The following is a 15444-nucleotide window of genomic DNA, read 5'->3' as shown; positions in this document are numbered from 1 at the left end:
TGGCCTCACTCTGCATCACCAACAGGCCCAAGCCACGAGGTTGTTAGACCAACGATAAGGTTGCTATCACTGAGCTCTAACATTGCTGAAAAGCACTCTAGAATTGATTACTCGTTGAATGCGGATGAGTTCTATTGAGAAGAACCAGCTTAATTAAGCTCGGAGAGGCCTTCGTCCCGCAGTGAACCCAATCAGGTTGTTGATGATGAAGCATGCTGTTGGACTAGTTGGCTTTTCATCTTTAAACGTCCAACTGCGCACACGGACGGGACAGAAAAAAAGAAGTGACAGGACTGCGCTCGTCCTGTCACTTCTTTTTCTCTGCTCTATCCGTGAGTGCAGTTGGACGTCTAAAAAGGTGCTAGTTGCGGCATAACCTTGCTGATATTCTTAATAGATTTAAAGCAGTACAGCCGGTAAAAGGCTTGTCTATAACACAGCGTTCGTACTTTCAGCCCTATCCTGCCCCGCCGGAGCGGGATTTGAATAAAACTACTGCGGAATTCTGAAGTCTTAGCCCCTCGCTTTTGCCTCCGACATGTTTGGAACGAGTATGTTTCGGCAGTTTTCGGATGTAGCTGGTTGAAGTTGAAATCGCTGTTATAGACAAGCGTTTTACCGGCTGTACAGCATTTTTCATTGAAGGAAACCCATCGATATTTTGTAGACTTGATACTCATTGATGAAACGAAGTATTACTGGTGTTTTTGCCTGTTTCAGTTCTTTTGCAGTGTCTGCGCTTATATTTTTAGTAGTTGTTTGTTATGTTGGAGTTAAAACCCGCTTTCTCTTCGTATTGTCTCCGCTTATACCTTTACATGTTCAACCAATTATCCGTCACTGCTGCGTTGTACTAAGTTACGTACATCTGCTTGTCCTCCTTTTCTTTTCTTTTGCTCACAAAAAGTGTTGTTTGCTAATATGTTTAATTAAGTATCCATCTTGTTATATCTTATCTTTCGCAATATCTACTGCAATTTAAATTGTTGTTGTTTATATACTACACATCTTCGAAAACATTGTACTCGTTCCTAATATTTCTTTACTGTATGCAATGTTTTCTAAGCCGCGACATGAATTGCCTGGGCCCTAGCCAAGTTGTTTTTAACAACTTTTAGCCCAGGAATCCTTGTATATTCATCTAGATCCCTTTTACTGAATAAACTGTTTTAGTTAACAAACTGTTATCGGACAAATCGGCCCTGTTTGAATCGGTTGGTGGGTTTTTTTTTTTTTTGCACGCGTCATATAAAAATGCTTTAACAAAAAGACTTTTACTGTGCACTTTGACTAACACGCATTTTTTTCTGGCAACCCTGGTGATGTAACGTGCTTAACACACGTTCAACAAGTAGGACTAGGCAGTACACGCCCACAACGTGATAAAACGCTGCTCTGACATTATTTATTTATTTATTTATTTATTTATTTATTTATTTATTTATTTCCAATACTATGAGATCTCCCGGGTTGTTACAAGGTACAAAACACCAGTTCACGCAAAAAAAAAAAATGCCTTCAGTTTTTTTTTTTTTTTTTTCAAATGAGTCAATCTTGTTGTTAATAAGTAGTACGCAGGAGTTTATATGCGCTTGTTCGGCCACAGGCGTTCCGCGCAGCTGCCCGAGGAGCATGCCGGGCCCCCCGCTGCGCGTGGCCGTGCTGGGCGCCGGCCCGTCGGGCCTGGCCGCGGCCAAGTCGTGCGCCGAGGCCGGCCTCGAGCCCGTCGTCTTCGAGCAGGCGGAGGGGCTGGGCGGCGTGTGGCGATTTCGGCCGGACAGCAACCCGGGCCAGCCGTCCGTGATGCGCTCCACGGTGATCAACTCGAGCAAGGAGCTCACCGCCTTCAGCGACTTCCCGCCGCCCGCGCACTTCCCCAACTACATGCCCCACGCCGTGCTGCTCGAGTACCTGCAGCTGTACGCGAACCACTTCCGGCTGCTCCACAGGATACGCTTCCGCCACCAGGTCCTCCGCATCGACCCTGAACACGAGGAAACGGGCAGGTGCGCTACGCCGGATCCGGGCGATTTACGTACTTGCGCCCCGCAAACGAAACCGCAGAAGGTGCGGTAGTTACCCCCAGCAGGAGCCGATGATATTGTTATGCTCACGCTCTAAGTACTGTTTCAGGGAAGCGGCACTGCTTACTGGTACTGTCTGATCCGCAGAAGACCTCCAAAAAGCGATTCAGTTTCTACAGGTAATGCCGGGTTCAGACTTTCGTCGCAGCTGTCTTAATATCTTTAAATAATGACGTTATTTCACGTCGCAGCCAATTAAAGTGCATGAAACGTTGGTTTTCTACGTCCATAGCTCATGATATGGCTGTTACGTCGGTAGTCTGAACATAGCATAAAGCTCATAGGTTTAAATCTGGAAACATCAGGGGTGTGCCAATAGTCGAAACTTCGAAACATAGAAGATAATAACGCGAAATTCGACTCGCATTTCAATCTAATTGCACTACTCGAGAATTTCGAAATAATTTTCGAGATATTTCGAAATCGAAAACATGCACAGACGTTCTCTGTTTGTGGCGACAGGCTTTTTCGCACTGCTCCAATAGTGTGCGGTGAAGCGGAACTAGGAAGGCGCTTCTGGGGAGCGCCCTAAGCCAACTCCGCTCTTGTGCTTCTGTCGTAGAGAAAAAGCGATTCTTTCGTCCCATCAAAAATCAAAGCCCCTTCCTCAAGAGAAAGGTGGCTAAAACGCAAAGCTTTCTCCTGTTCAACCAGAGTCGCAGTCAAAGTCGCTGATCCAGATTGCTTCGACCGTGTCGGAATGGCGCAGTCGGATAGACGTCGACTTCTTAACGCGGGGGACCCAGGTTCGATTCCCACCGCGGGAAGCGTTTTGTTCTTGAGGCGCTTGATGTGCCTTTGTGAAAACCTATTGTGTAATTTGGCTTGTAGAATGCAGACGGTACTCTGGATCAAATAAAATGACAACCAGATTAGCTCGGCATGACATTCAAAGCAAAATACACACATTAGTCGCACAACACAAGTTACACTGTTTCAACAGCCGGAGAAGAAGCAACCGGGGGCAAAATTGTTGGAGGAGAAAATTTGAGAACGAAGATTGTATACTCGGCTGACGCAGGGCCAAAGCTGGTTGAGGTGATTGGGAGATGCTTTCGTCCTGCAGCGAACGGATGGTAAGGAAGAGGGGAAGGAGGCTGGAAACGACAATAATGATAGGAACTTTCTTTTAGCCGCCTATGGCCCTTAGTCATTTACGTGAATAATTCCGTTGTGTTGAACGTTGTAGTAACTAATGCAGAGTCAATATAAGAGCATTCATACCCGCCGCGGTGGCTCAGTGGCTAAGGCGTTGCGCTGCTGAGCACGAGGTCACGGGTTCGATTCCCGGCCGCGGCGGCCGCTTTTCTGATGGAGGCGAAAGGCAAAAACGCCGTGTGTTCGAGATTTCGGCGCACGATAAAGATCCCTAGGTGGTCAAAATTAATCCGGAGCCCTCCACTACGGCGCGCCTCATCGCCTGCGTTGCGTCGGCGCGTTAAACCCTACAATCAATCAAATCAATCAATAAGAGCATTCATAGAAAAGGCAAGTACAAGGCGTGGTCCGTGGATAGTCTGTCCAAAGTATTTCGTACAAAATGTCAATACAGGTTCTTGGTCGAGGCTTTTTGATTCGAGGCGTGGTAACGCGTGTGCAGTGATGTGTAGAGGGCATAGCAGCATAGCAAGGGGAAGTGCAAGCGGCAAGCACACGTGCACAAGTTAACAGAATTCGTGAAAGAGAAGTTTATTTAGGCAAATCATTTCTAAACTACTAAATGTGGTGGCAACGTTTATTCTTGTCAAAATTGTTGAACAAAAAGACAACACCAAGCATATTTGAGGTAATACATCAATACATAAGTGCTATTTGCATTGTTATTTTGATTAAAAATATATGTCTGCTTGATTTTTGCGATAACAAATAGAGAAAAATGCCGTGAAAAAACAAAAAGCACTCCCGGCGCCCCTCGTGGCAGTGCTCCAAGTTCAATAGTAACAAACGGTAGACGGCTCGAGCAGTGGAACACGGCGCAAATGAATTGGCGTGAACGATAATCGATAATCGATAATCATTTTACCTTGCTGTGTACAAGAAATGACAGTATCTATTGACTGTACCAGCTATTGTCGATTCGTATTTGCGGCCTGACGTCTGAAATTCAAAATTCGCCACGTGTTTTTTTGCGTTCCAAAAAGTAAAATCTGGGGGAGGAGGGTGAAGTCGAGAAGAAGAGATGTTAGCTTTAAGCCCCTATGCCTGAGGAAGCAACGCATCATTTGTTGTCGGTCAATAGCCGAAAAAGATTTTCAATGTCTGATCTCCTAGTTTTAATTGAAGAAGTTCTTCCACCTCCTGTGCATCTTAACAATGCTAAAGTTGTTGCATTGCTGAAGTAAGTGCATTGTTTGCAACAACGGCGACAACCCACGAACATACGACGGACCGACGGATGGTGAGAGCTCTTCGTGAGATTCCGGCTCGTGCACATATGCACGTACGGGTGTCTTCGTATCCGCAGATGGGCGGTGACGGCGAGGGACCTCGTGTCGGGCCAGGTGAGCATCACGTGGTACGACGCGGTCATGGTGTGCACGGGCCACCACGCCTTCCCGGCGACGCCCACATCCCTGCGTGGCCTGGAGCGCTTCGGTGGCCCTGTGCTGCACAGCCACGCTGTGAAGGACTGCGTGCGCTTCCGCGACCGCCGGCTCCTGGTGCTCGGGGCCGGGAACTCGGCCATGGACGTCGCCACCGAGGCCAGCCTGTTCGCGAAAAAGGTGCGCCCCCTCTACGCACTCACTGGGCGTTGAACTTCTGCCTCCGCTATGGTGGCCTGTACCGCTGTAGAAAAGACATCAAGTTTACCGTGTTCAGATAGAGATAGGAAGAAGGTGTTTATTAAACTGAAAATATTTACGAGGCGAAGTTTTGCCTCTCGACAGAGGGCACAGATCTCGCCGGAGACAAAAAGTGCATTGAAGAAAAAGAAAGGCAATGAAAGGGCAATGAAAAATTAAATATGAAAACAGGCTATTAAATGTACAGACTATTTACGTACACACGCACTCACAGATACACACACAGGCCCACAAAAAGGGTAAAAAGGGGGTGGATGGTGGGTGGCGTCTGGCTTCGACAGTTCATGGGCGGGTGTTGAGGCCCGACTCGTCGAGATACGAGAGGAGCAGCCTGAAGGCCCCTCGGTGCAGCATGAGGGGACCCCGAGGACGCAGGATGTCCTCTGCAGTGCTTGAGGGTATCACCAGCCGCCGGTACCCAGACACTAGTTTGTTCCCGGCACCAGCGTACGCAGGGCAGGAGCAGAGGACGGGATCCAATGTCTTGGGGTCGGGGAGAGATGGGAATGGAGGAATAGAGGGGAGAGAGACGAGAGAGGGGAGAGATAGATAGAGGGAGGGAGGGAGGAAGGGGAGATAACTTTAACGACATGGAGAAGTCCAGCTTGAGCTTGGCTTGCCACTTTATACGGAAATGAAACAGCGAAATTCAGCGTTCAGCGTTCAACTACAGACCACTTCCTGTCGTTGCTTTTGAATACACGTGATCACACTGCTCTCACGACTTCAGGGCGGCTCAGGCTCAGGTCGGCTGTAGATGATTGTGTCGGACATGCATTAGCCGCTCTGTTCCTAATGATCCTAGGTCAACACAAAATGGGAACATCAGTTAGTGTTACTAGCTCCGCAATGCTAAAGTTTGCTGAAACGTTCACTAACCTGCTCTGAGGTTTAGGTAGTAATTAAGTTCTTTATGTCACTTCCAGAAACAGTTAGGTACGTTAAAATGTGCGGCTTAATGAATGCAATGAAATAAATGAAGAATTAGCAACATTTATTTTGTAAATTCGTTCACTCATTAGGGAGCACATAATAGCAAGAACAGTAGGAATTAACTGTTGATTAGTGATTGACAGTAATGACTAGTAAGGTGGGTTAAGGTGAGATTAAAGTGGCTCAAGAACAATGAAAGCAAGTCAAAATGAAGGCAGGGCTTATTCTGTGGACCAATGCGTGATGATGATCACGAGCACAGGATAATGTGCAGAATTATTCTGTAGACCAGGCCACAAGGTAATGTTCAGGTTTATTTTGTAGACTGTACCATGTGCATGGTATAGTTATTCCTCATTCGGCAAACAGTCTACTAGGTTGTGGTTATAATCTATGACAGTTGCCGAGGAAGCGGAAGCCGGAACAAGAGCCCTTGCTCTCGCCCACGGAGAGAGATAGCAGAAGAGCGTGCACATGATTACGGACTCCAAGCAAGCACGCTGGGACTTCGTTAAAGGAAGAGTACCACGAGTGGCAGCAAACATGGTGAATAAGATCAAGCAAAGAATTCATGGAACGCCCAGATTGACCTAGAGCCAAAGTCACGAGGGATTGGTGGGTAATGAAGCGGCTAACAGTACTGCCCGTGAATTGACGAACCGGGCGGGTGACAGCACGCCGCTTTTCACCTATGGCTATGAGGAAACACTGGAGGAACTCAGGGAAGCCAGGGCGTTATACCCGCCCCCCTCACAAAGAGCCACCAGAGAAAAACTTGAGCTATAGGAGGCAGCCCTGGCCAGCTCGAGCCTGGAAGACCAGATCCATCAGGTCAACCTGGCCTAAGGGAAGGCGAGGCTCAGTGGAGCCCTAAACTAGGGACCCCCCCCCCCCCAATCACTGACACCAAAAGTCTTGTTTTCAATAAACGTTCGTTCCTTCCTCATTCGTCTGAAGAGACCTAAAAATACCAATCAACACCTATTTACATAAATATTACGTAAAATTGACTTAGCAAAACTTGTTACAGCAAAATATTTACTTAGGAAAAACTACTTAACTGCTAGAATCGAACTCAGGACGTTAGCGCCAAAACCCAAGACGACCACTGCGCCTCGGAACCTTTTTTTGTTTTTTTGTCTTTATTACATGGTGCCGACGAGCGGAGCCCTTTTAGCTGTAGCTCAAAACAGAACATCGCCCTATGGTCTGGACCACAGAACAAAGCTTATCATTATTCTGCAGTCTGGTCCACAGAATTGACAGTAATGGTTAGTAAGGTGGGGCTAAAGTATAAGAAGATTGACTAAGATTAATTAGGGTGGAGTGTGGTGGACCACGGTGGATAAAGGTGGGTTAACATGGATTAGTGCGGATTAAGACCTGGATTAAGGAAGATTTAAATCGATTAAACTTGAGTATCGTGGATTAAGATAGATTGATGGGGGTAAAATTACATGGCTGCAGTGTCGACGGCTGAAAGGGTATATAAATGATACCCGTCGCAATAGTACGCCAGGCTTTCATCTTAAAAGCACGTAGGCTGACTTAAGTGGCCCGAGAAATTTTTTTCCACGCGCGACCGCAGGTGCCGGAAGGTGATAGGCACGCGGACAGGATAATGTGCGCACACGTAGTTTAGGTCCTGTACGTAATTCTCGAGGTGATTTCCTGCGGCTCATGGTCGAGCGAACGTAAGTGTGGAAATGCGTGGGAGAGCGGCGAAAATCGCATACTTTTTTTTTGTTATGGTATTCGTTTTGTCCTTCAGTCTGGGTGTTCCTGTATCTACAGAATTGGGGAAATTTTTGACTCAACAAAGACACCAATTTGGATGTCTCCTTGCAGCATCTGCTTTTGCAAAGCGCCGATAAGGAAAAATAAAAACTCGATTTACACGCGGTTTTGGGCGCGAAAAGCTCAGTAAAATATTTTAACTAATGCCAAACAACCTTGAATACTAAGCAGGTCAGTAGGATTGAAAACACAAGACGTCAGTCCTGCCAATCTCGACTATTCTCGACAAGCGAATTTGATGGGGAACTGGTCCCCCTCACAGAAGCTCTGCGTGCACGTGAGAACGTATGAAACTATAGAGAGCCTTATATTTAACGCATGGAGAAGAAAAGGCGCAGGTATTTATTTCTTGAATAGAAGCACCGCCTCATTACGATGCGGCGCGCCCATCCACAACGAGATTAAATTTCGCAACTCCACGCGCGCAATGAGGAAAGTGCGAGCCGAACGTAGGCGGATCAGAGAGAATAAACGCGCGGCAACCGTAATCGCTAACGAAGACTGACGCGGCGCCTGAAGCTCGGTACGGGATGGTATACGGACGGACAGGATGTTGGTAGTATTGCCGTTGCCGCTCAATGAAATCAAAGTACAAAGAGCAGAAGGCATCGCGCGTGGCCGGGAAAAAGAAAAGCAGGAAGACATCGTGTTTCGCAGTCGCCAGCCGCCAGGAAAGGGAAAGCGCTTTTCACCCGAGATGGAGGGGAGGAGGCCCGATTAAAGAAAGGTGCTGAGGGGCCTTGGGGGTGAAGAGAGCTTGATAGGTCCTGCAAGAGGTGTACGTTGGCGTTGGTGCAGGGAGCATACTCGCAGCTTCAGACGGCTAGGGCTAGGCTACTTTGGGTGTAGAATCGGGCTATGATCGAGTGACAGGACATAGGTGTCGATAGTATGAGAGCTTATGGGCGTTCATGGGTAATTTATAGGGAATGAGAATTTGCGGTAACGAGTGAATTTGGGGCAGAAACAAATAAGGTGGTGGACAGCTGCTTTAGTGGCATTGAGACAGTGGAAGCGCATGCGGTACATTTGCCGCCAGTGAGACGTACCATCGTAGCAACGTTTCCGGGTCTAGATGCCATTGACGATGTATACAAATATTGATGAAGGCGCTTTCAGATCGGAGGAGTTCTGGAAGGGAGGCGAAATAGCCGAACGTAATGAGCTTTTTTGGGCGAGTGTACTTTGACCGGCACGACAATGAGATCCGTTTTCTTTTTGCCGGTGGCATTGTTCACTTTTTCTTTTCATCACAAATTCCCTTTCATGTCTGTTTTTTTTTTTTTTTCTGGCGCAAGTTTCCATTTCATACTTTAATGAAGTTGACGTATTACTCCTTAAAGTTCCCGTTCCTTGGGCAGTCTATCACGTGACTATGCACTCAAAAAAGAATGGGGAGGGAATAACAACAGCAACCTACTCGTAGTCTGTTAGCTTGACGGCACATTCCAGCCTGAAGCTCATTGATAGAGTATCCACCCTCCATCACGCAGGGCGAAACTTTAAGGATTCGCGGGCATATAACGTCTCATAACTCAGATATCCAGGACAAAAGTCATTTGCAAACCGTTATAAAATAAAACGACAACAACAAAAAACAACAAAAAAGGGGAGCACTTACACGCAGCAATACAATCCTGTTCACACTTCGTCTTATTCAGACTTCGGAACAACGAAAGCCAGCGAGGGATAAGGAATTCAATACGGAAGGTATACATGGCCGATTGCTCGAGCGAACTCTGAGCTAGCGCGAAACAGGTCAACAGGGCCGGTACGGTGCTGCGTTCTAGAAGATGGTGCAGAAACCTGAATTGACTGGATTGAAAGCTGGCACCGCCTTTTAAATTTGGCTTTTAAAAAACGTGTGTCCAGCAGAAAAAGAAAAGAAATGTTCGGTTCATGAGGGGAGAAAGATGGATTGTGGTAGGGCAGGATGGGATTAGTCGGAAATCTACGATAGGCCTTCACCCTCCAGCAGACAAGTAAAATGACGACGACGACGACGATGATGATGATAGTGGTGGTTGTGGTGATGGCTTCTCAGTCTAAAATAACAACAGTAATACCGCAAAAACCCAACCAGGATTCCTGTCGTACGACGAAAAGCATTGCTGTGACAAAAGAAGTCATCTGTTGTTACGACACACATTTCTGTCGTAACAACAAAGTAAATTTTCTCAACGGCAAGCATTTCTGCAGTCAAAACAGAACTGTCATTTACGCTACTCTTCACACTGGGGAAAAACATTCAAACCGTATACAACTACTGATGGAATATAGGAGCACGACAATACAGGAATTCAGCATGACAGAACATCAAAATAAGGACAGGAATACCACACACGACAGAGCATCAGAATAACGACATGACAAGAATACGACAAGACGACAGTACGACACGCGAAAATGCGACAAATTGCAGAAATTTTTCTTGTCGTCTTTTTCGACTGGGCTCGACAACTACCTTACCGTAGCGTTCATAAAAAGAACGGGCGAAAACAAAACGCAGGACACGAGAAGGAGCACAGACACGTAGCGCAAACACGTAGCCTGCGCGTAGCACGTTCGGCTAACTCGTGGCGTATGTACATAAACTCACCACTTAGACGAATAACACTTGATCGCGATGTGGGTCTCTTAAGTGTTCGTCCTTTGTAAATTTGAGCGCGTATTATTGATGAGCGAGGTCGTTCCCGCATGGTCGTCTGGAGACTAACCATGTCCGTCCACCCTGCTCGCTCGCTCGTTGCAGGTGTACCTGAGCACTCGTCGCGGCTCGTGGGTGCTGCAGCGCGTGGCGCCCAACGGGCTGCCCATGGACACGCTGATCCAGCGGCGCTACTTCCAGCCGCTGCCCCTGTGGCTGCTCAACGCCATGGCCGAGCGCCAGTGCCAGCTACTGCTGAACCACGACCTGCTGGGCCTCCGGCCCCGGCACCGCCTCTTCCAGCAGCACCCGACCATCAACGACGCGCTCGCCAACAGGCTGCTCAGCGGCACCCTCGTGCTCAAGGGGGACCTCGACGAGGTCACCGACACCGGGGTGCGCTTCCGGGGCGAAGCGGAGGACACCAAGGTCGACGACATCGTGCTCGCCACCGGATACCACATCAAGTGGGTCCTCGCTATGGGGGGGACTCGATAGTCCTGCGCGGTATACATGCAACAACACCCCGAGGTGTATTTTCCGTAGATGAATGAATGAATGAATGAATGAATGAATGAATGAATGAAAATGAATGAATGAATGAATGAATGAATGAATGAATGAATGAATGAATGAATGAATGAATGAATGAATTTATTGTTAAAATGTAGAAAGGAAAGACCACCAGCAGGTGTAGTTTGTCTCCCCTAAGGGTGGACACCGGAACGCCTACTGGTGGGGGGTGTGGGGGATGGAAACACAGGTAGGCAGGAAAGGGAGGAGAGAGAGAAGGGAATACAAGGGTAATTATTACATATATGTACAATAAATACAACACTAAAGACACAACACTATATATACCAGACTAGAGACCGAACGCTAAGAACACTAAGAAAAAAAGCACACACACACACACACACACACACACACACAAAAAAAAAAAAAAAAAACACGGATAGTTCAGTACCTCGGGAGAAAGCGGAGAGCCAAGAGGAGTTCCGAGGCGTCCAGGTAGGACCCCAGGGCCTCATGGACTCCGTCCCGCTCTCTGGCACTGCCCGGCGGTCACAGGATCTCTTCGAGGGGCAGAGCCCTCCTTTCGAAGGCTGCCAACAGTTCGGCCCTCCCTGTCGCAAACTTGGGGCACTCGAGGACCAGATGTGGCACGGTCTGGACGTACGCCTGGCAGTGCTGGTACAACGGGTCATCGACCAGGTCCAGGAGGTGTTTTCGCTTAGCCGTCCACACGCCCCCCGCGCGATGTGGCCGCACATGTCTTTTCGCCTAAGCACCCAGTCATTTGTAGGCAAAGACTTGAGAGGCAGTTGTCCGCAACTGCCACATAGGTGCCATAGTTTTACGACGAAGCTGCGCATGGCTCACATCTCGGAGTATGTTCGTGTCGTGTTCCGTCAGCAGTAGACGCTTAGCGGACAATCTAACTCTCTCGCGGTCGCTCTGAAGCGCTTGATCTGATGTAGATATTTTGTAATAATCACAATAGAATTCGCCAGTAAGACGGCTCTATTATAACTTCCAGTTTCAGTTGCATATTGGGATTATTATTACGTTCGCCGCGGAGTGGTAAACAATTCCGTGTTCTCTCCTGCTGCATCGGCTTCTAGGGGCAGAGCATGGTTACACGAAACGACGGTTACTCGAGTTTCACCGGAACTTTCCTGAAACAAGTTATATGACGTTGGACTACTCAAATGAATTAACTACCGTGGGAAACTTCATCTCAGAAAGTATCGTAAATAATTATCAAACGCCATTTTAATACAAAAAGGTTTTACCGCCGTTCCTCATCCGTTCCCGCCGCATCGCAAAGCCGAAATGGAACAGACAGCCCGATGTTTTTCTGCTAGGATAAAACTGTATACATTTATATAGCCCATCCAAGTATGGTCAAGCTGATGAGTTCAGAAGAAAGCTAAATCACGTTTAGAAACAACCGTGTTTGTTTCTTGCATTCGTACGGAGGGTGCCGTGGTCAATGCGCTAATATATAAAGTAATTGTTAAATTGAAATTCAAAGCGTGTTTGTCATGCTTTTTGTAATATCATTTTCATTTCAGTATTTTTTACAGCTTCTGTGTTTAATCATACGAACAGAGATGAGCATTAATCATTTTTCACCACAAACCTGTGTCACTTCATCAACTGAAAACCCGTGAATCAATGAGATGAACCATGAATCCATTTATACGAATGGCGTAATATATACGTCAGGGGAGATACAATATAATGACTTCAAGTTTGGTAGCATTAGTGACCTCATGAAATATTGGTTAATAGTATACAGGATCCTATACGACGTAAATACATCTCTATTACGTGTATCTTTAACTCTCCAGGAAGCCTCTAAAATATTAATTCTGCAGCTTTGTGGCGCTCATGGACGTATGCAGTGGTATACTCGGGAACGAGTTAAGAACGGCAATAGCTCACGTACGGTATCACTCCGCCTAAGCGACGGACCCGGATGTCAACGAGCACGCGTTTTGAAAAGAGATTGCTATGAGTGCGTGATATCAACTGTCTCTTATCACGTAGTTTGTTTGTCGTCGCTGCAGTCGTTTATAGTGGATTAAGTCCGAAAAATCATGGAAACGGCTCCTGCCATGTTCAAAATATTCCCAGTAACGCACTACTTGCTCCGCGCAAAGTAACATCCGGCTGCGGTTATGACGCACAGCGGCAACCTCCGTTGTCCTCCTTAATTAACTTGTACCCGAGTATAGAGGGCAAGCATTTGTCTGTCCTTCACCTTTCGTTGAGGATCGCTGGTTGGGACGCAACCTCTGACGCGCTTTCCACGCTCTCTTTCCAGATTTCCTTTCCTGGATGACTCTCTACTGAAGGTCGAGGGGAACCGACTGCAGCTCTTCAAGTACGTCTTCCCCGCACACCTGGCCCGACCCGAGACGCTGAGTTTCCTTGGCTACATCCAGCCGCTGGGCGCCATTAACCCCATCGCAGAGATCCAGGCACGCTGGGTCGTCCAGGTACTCCTGGGCAACTCGCGGCTGCCTTCCAAGGCACGTTGATTGTTCATCATCTGTAAACCATTTTGTGGGGCTTGTCTTGTCCAAGAAGCCGGATTTTCGACCTGAACAGGTTAACTGATGGTGTCGCAATAATAAAGTTCACCGTTCTTTATTTCGCCGTATCGCTGCCCCCTGGGCAATGGCGTACGCAGGACTTCGTTTCCGAGGGGGCCGGAACACGAAAAAAAGGAGAGATAGAAGTGAAAAGCGACCTAACGCAAAAAAAACAACAACAACTGAAAATTAATAAAAAAACTTCGCCATTCATGGGGGCGCGCTATAAGCAACCGTATAATAGATTATTTTTATTCTGAACGGCATCGCAAAATGGCTGACCGTGTTAAGAGCGGATGTCTAATTTGTGCGAGTTTGTGAGGTTGTCACTTGCGAACGAACAATAATTTTCAATTTTCAGTGGTCTTAATTGAACAATAAACCGAGTCAGTGCCCCTGTGGTCACATGCCCTCCCTCCACCCCCTATAAACTTAGCCTCCTCTTGAGCATGCCAGTGCCCCTAAAAAAGGGAAATGGGGGGAAAACGCCATTTTATACAGCGCAGGTTCATATTGAAACATCAGTTGTAGCGAGGCGGTCAACGCCAATCCCACCGAATGCCTGTCTCCCTCCGCTTGTGCGTGACATTCTTTCCTCTTCAATTACCAAAAATTGTGCTCGCCAGACGCCTGAAAACTGTTGAGACAGCGTTTGACTGTTGCCATCCCTTTAACCTCATCTCCCGAATCCTTTGGTATTCAGGAGGAAATGCTCTCGGACATTGTGAGAACAGAGGCCCAGCAGCGGCGCCGCTACGTGTCCAGCGCGCGCCACACCATCCAGGTGGACTACATGGCGTACACGCGGGACGTGGCCAGGCGCATCGGCGCCGACCCGAGCCTCGGCCTGGCGCTGCTTCGCCAGCCGAAGCTCTTCTGGGCGCTCCTGACGGGACCCCAGGTGCCCTACATGTTCCGGCTGCAGGGCCCGCACGCGTGGCACGGGGCCGCGCAGGCCGTGCTCGAAACCCACCAGCGCATCTTGACGCCGCTCAGGACCAGGCGGCAAGATGGCGGCGACGTTCAGTCGTCGGCGCTGTTTCCTCGCCAGACGCTAAACGCCGACAAAGTGCTCGCGCACGCCCTCGAGATGGCCGTGGTCGTTGTGGCCGTGTGCGTGCTCGTCGTGCCGCTGCTGGCGGGCTACCTGTTCGCGTGAAAAACGCTCCGCCAGCGGAATTCCACGATGTTTCGTCGACAACGTCAGCTCACGTCAACTCAGGGATATATACTACGAGGCTTCTTCCGTGAAATGCTTGTCGGCGTACGATACGATGTTATTTTGGATATGGCTGGGCGCACTGTTACGACAATACATACGTTGTAAAAAATAAATACAAGTAAGACAAGTTTAGTTTCAATAAATGTTTTTAAACCTTGTTTTTCAATGCCATTTCTTGTATGTTTTTCACGATGTTGCTTTTCAGGCATAAGTGCGGACAAGAATCCATGAACGAAATTAACAAGAAACGTTTGTGGACGGACCAGTCTGCCGAGCCATGAGAGTAATGTACTCAACATAACATAAAAAATATACAAGGAAACTCCAATGAGGAATTCGCTGATAGTACGTAAGCATTCTGGTAGCATCCGTCACACTTCTTTGCGTTTGTTCTGCTTTATTCTCACCTTTCTTCGACGCGGTTTTAGTCCAGCGTATGTGAATGCGCAGCGTTAATAGCCTTGTGTCTCAGGAAAGCCAGGGTCGGCGGCGGCGGCGGCTACATCTCGACAACTGCGTACAATATTATTAGCGACATAAAACGAGACCCCGAAGCCAAAACCGCATTAATTTGGACTCCAGCGCACTCCGGAATGCCTGGCAATGAAGTCGCACACGAGGCTGCTAGAGAACTGGTCTACCGAGCCCCCCAACCCCCTGCGGACACACTGCCAGCTTAAACAGCGGATGACGGAGACCCACTCACAACGTATAGAGAAATCTTGTACCACTATAGATGCAGCAGGTAAAAGTATTCAAAGGCACACGACAATCGTCATAGAAAATAAAGAATGACATCAGAATTATCTCTGTAGTCAGGTAAATTCAAATATTAAGAAAAAATAGCTTCTTT

General features: G+C 47.8%; 1 protein-coding gene across 3 annotated transcripts in view; it reads left to right on the top strand.

The window, feature by feature from the left end:
• The window catches only part of LOC144173963 (flavin-containing monooxygenase 5-like), a 56627-nt gene extending 41916 nt beyond the window's left edge, over positions 1-14711 (top strand). For all 3 annotated transcript variants that reach the window (XM_077702345.1, XM_077702344.1, XM_077702343.1), the window contains exons 3-7: positions 1607-2006; positions 4549-4807; positions 10371-10732; positions 13099-13306; positions 14073-14711. In XM_077702345.1, the coding sequence (XP_077558471.1) occupies positions 1633-2006; positions 4549-4807; positions 10371-10732; positions 13099-13306; positions 14073-14528 (1659 nt within the window). In that variant the 5' untranslated portion in view covers positions 1607-1632 and the 3' untranslated portion in view covers positions 14529-14711. The remainder of the gene's footprint in view (positions 1-1606; positions 2007-4548; positions 4808-10370; positions 10733-13098; positions 13307-14072) is intronic.
• Positions 14712-15444: the final 733 nt, after the last annotated feature.

The sequence above is a fragment of the Haemaphysalis longicornis genome, unplaced genomic scaffold (assembly GCF_048455015.1).
Source record: "Haemaphysalis longicornis isolate Haplotype H1 unplaced genomic scaffold, Haemaphysalis longicornis Haplotype H1 scaffold_3, whole genome shotgun sequence".
Taxonomy (NCBI): Eukaryota; Metazoa; Arthropoda; class Arachnida; order Ixodida; family Ixodidae; genus Haemaphysalis; species Haemaphysalis longicornis.
This window is presented reverse-complemented; position numbering and strand designations above follow the sequence as displayed.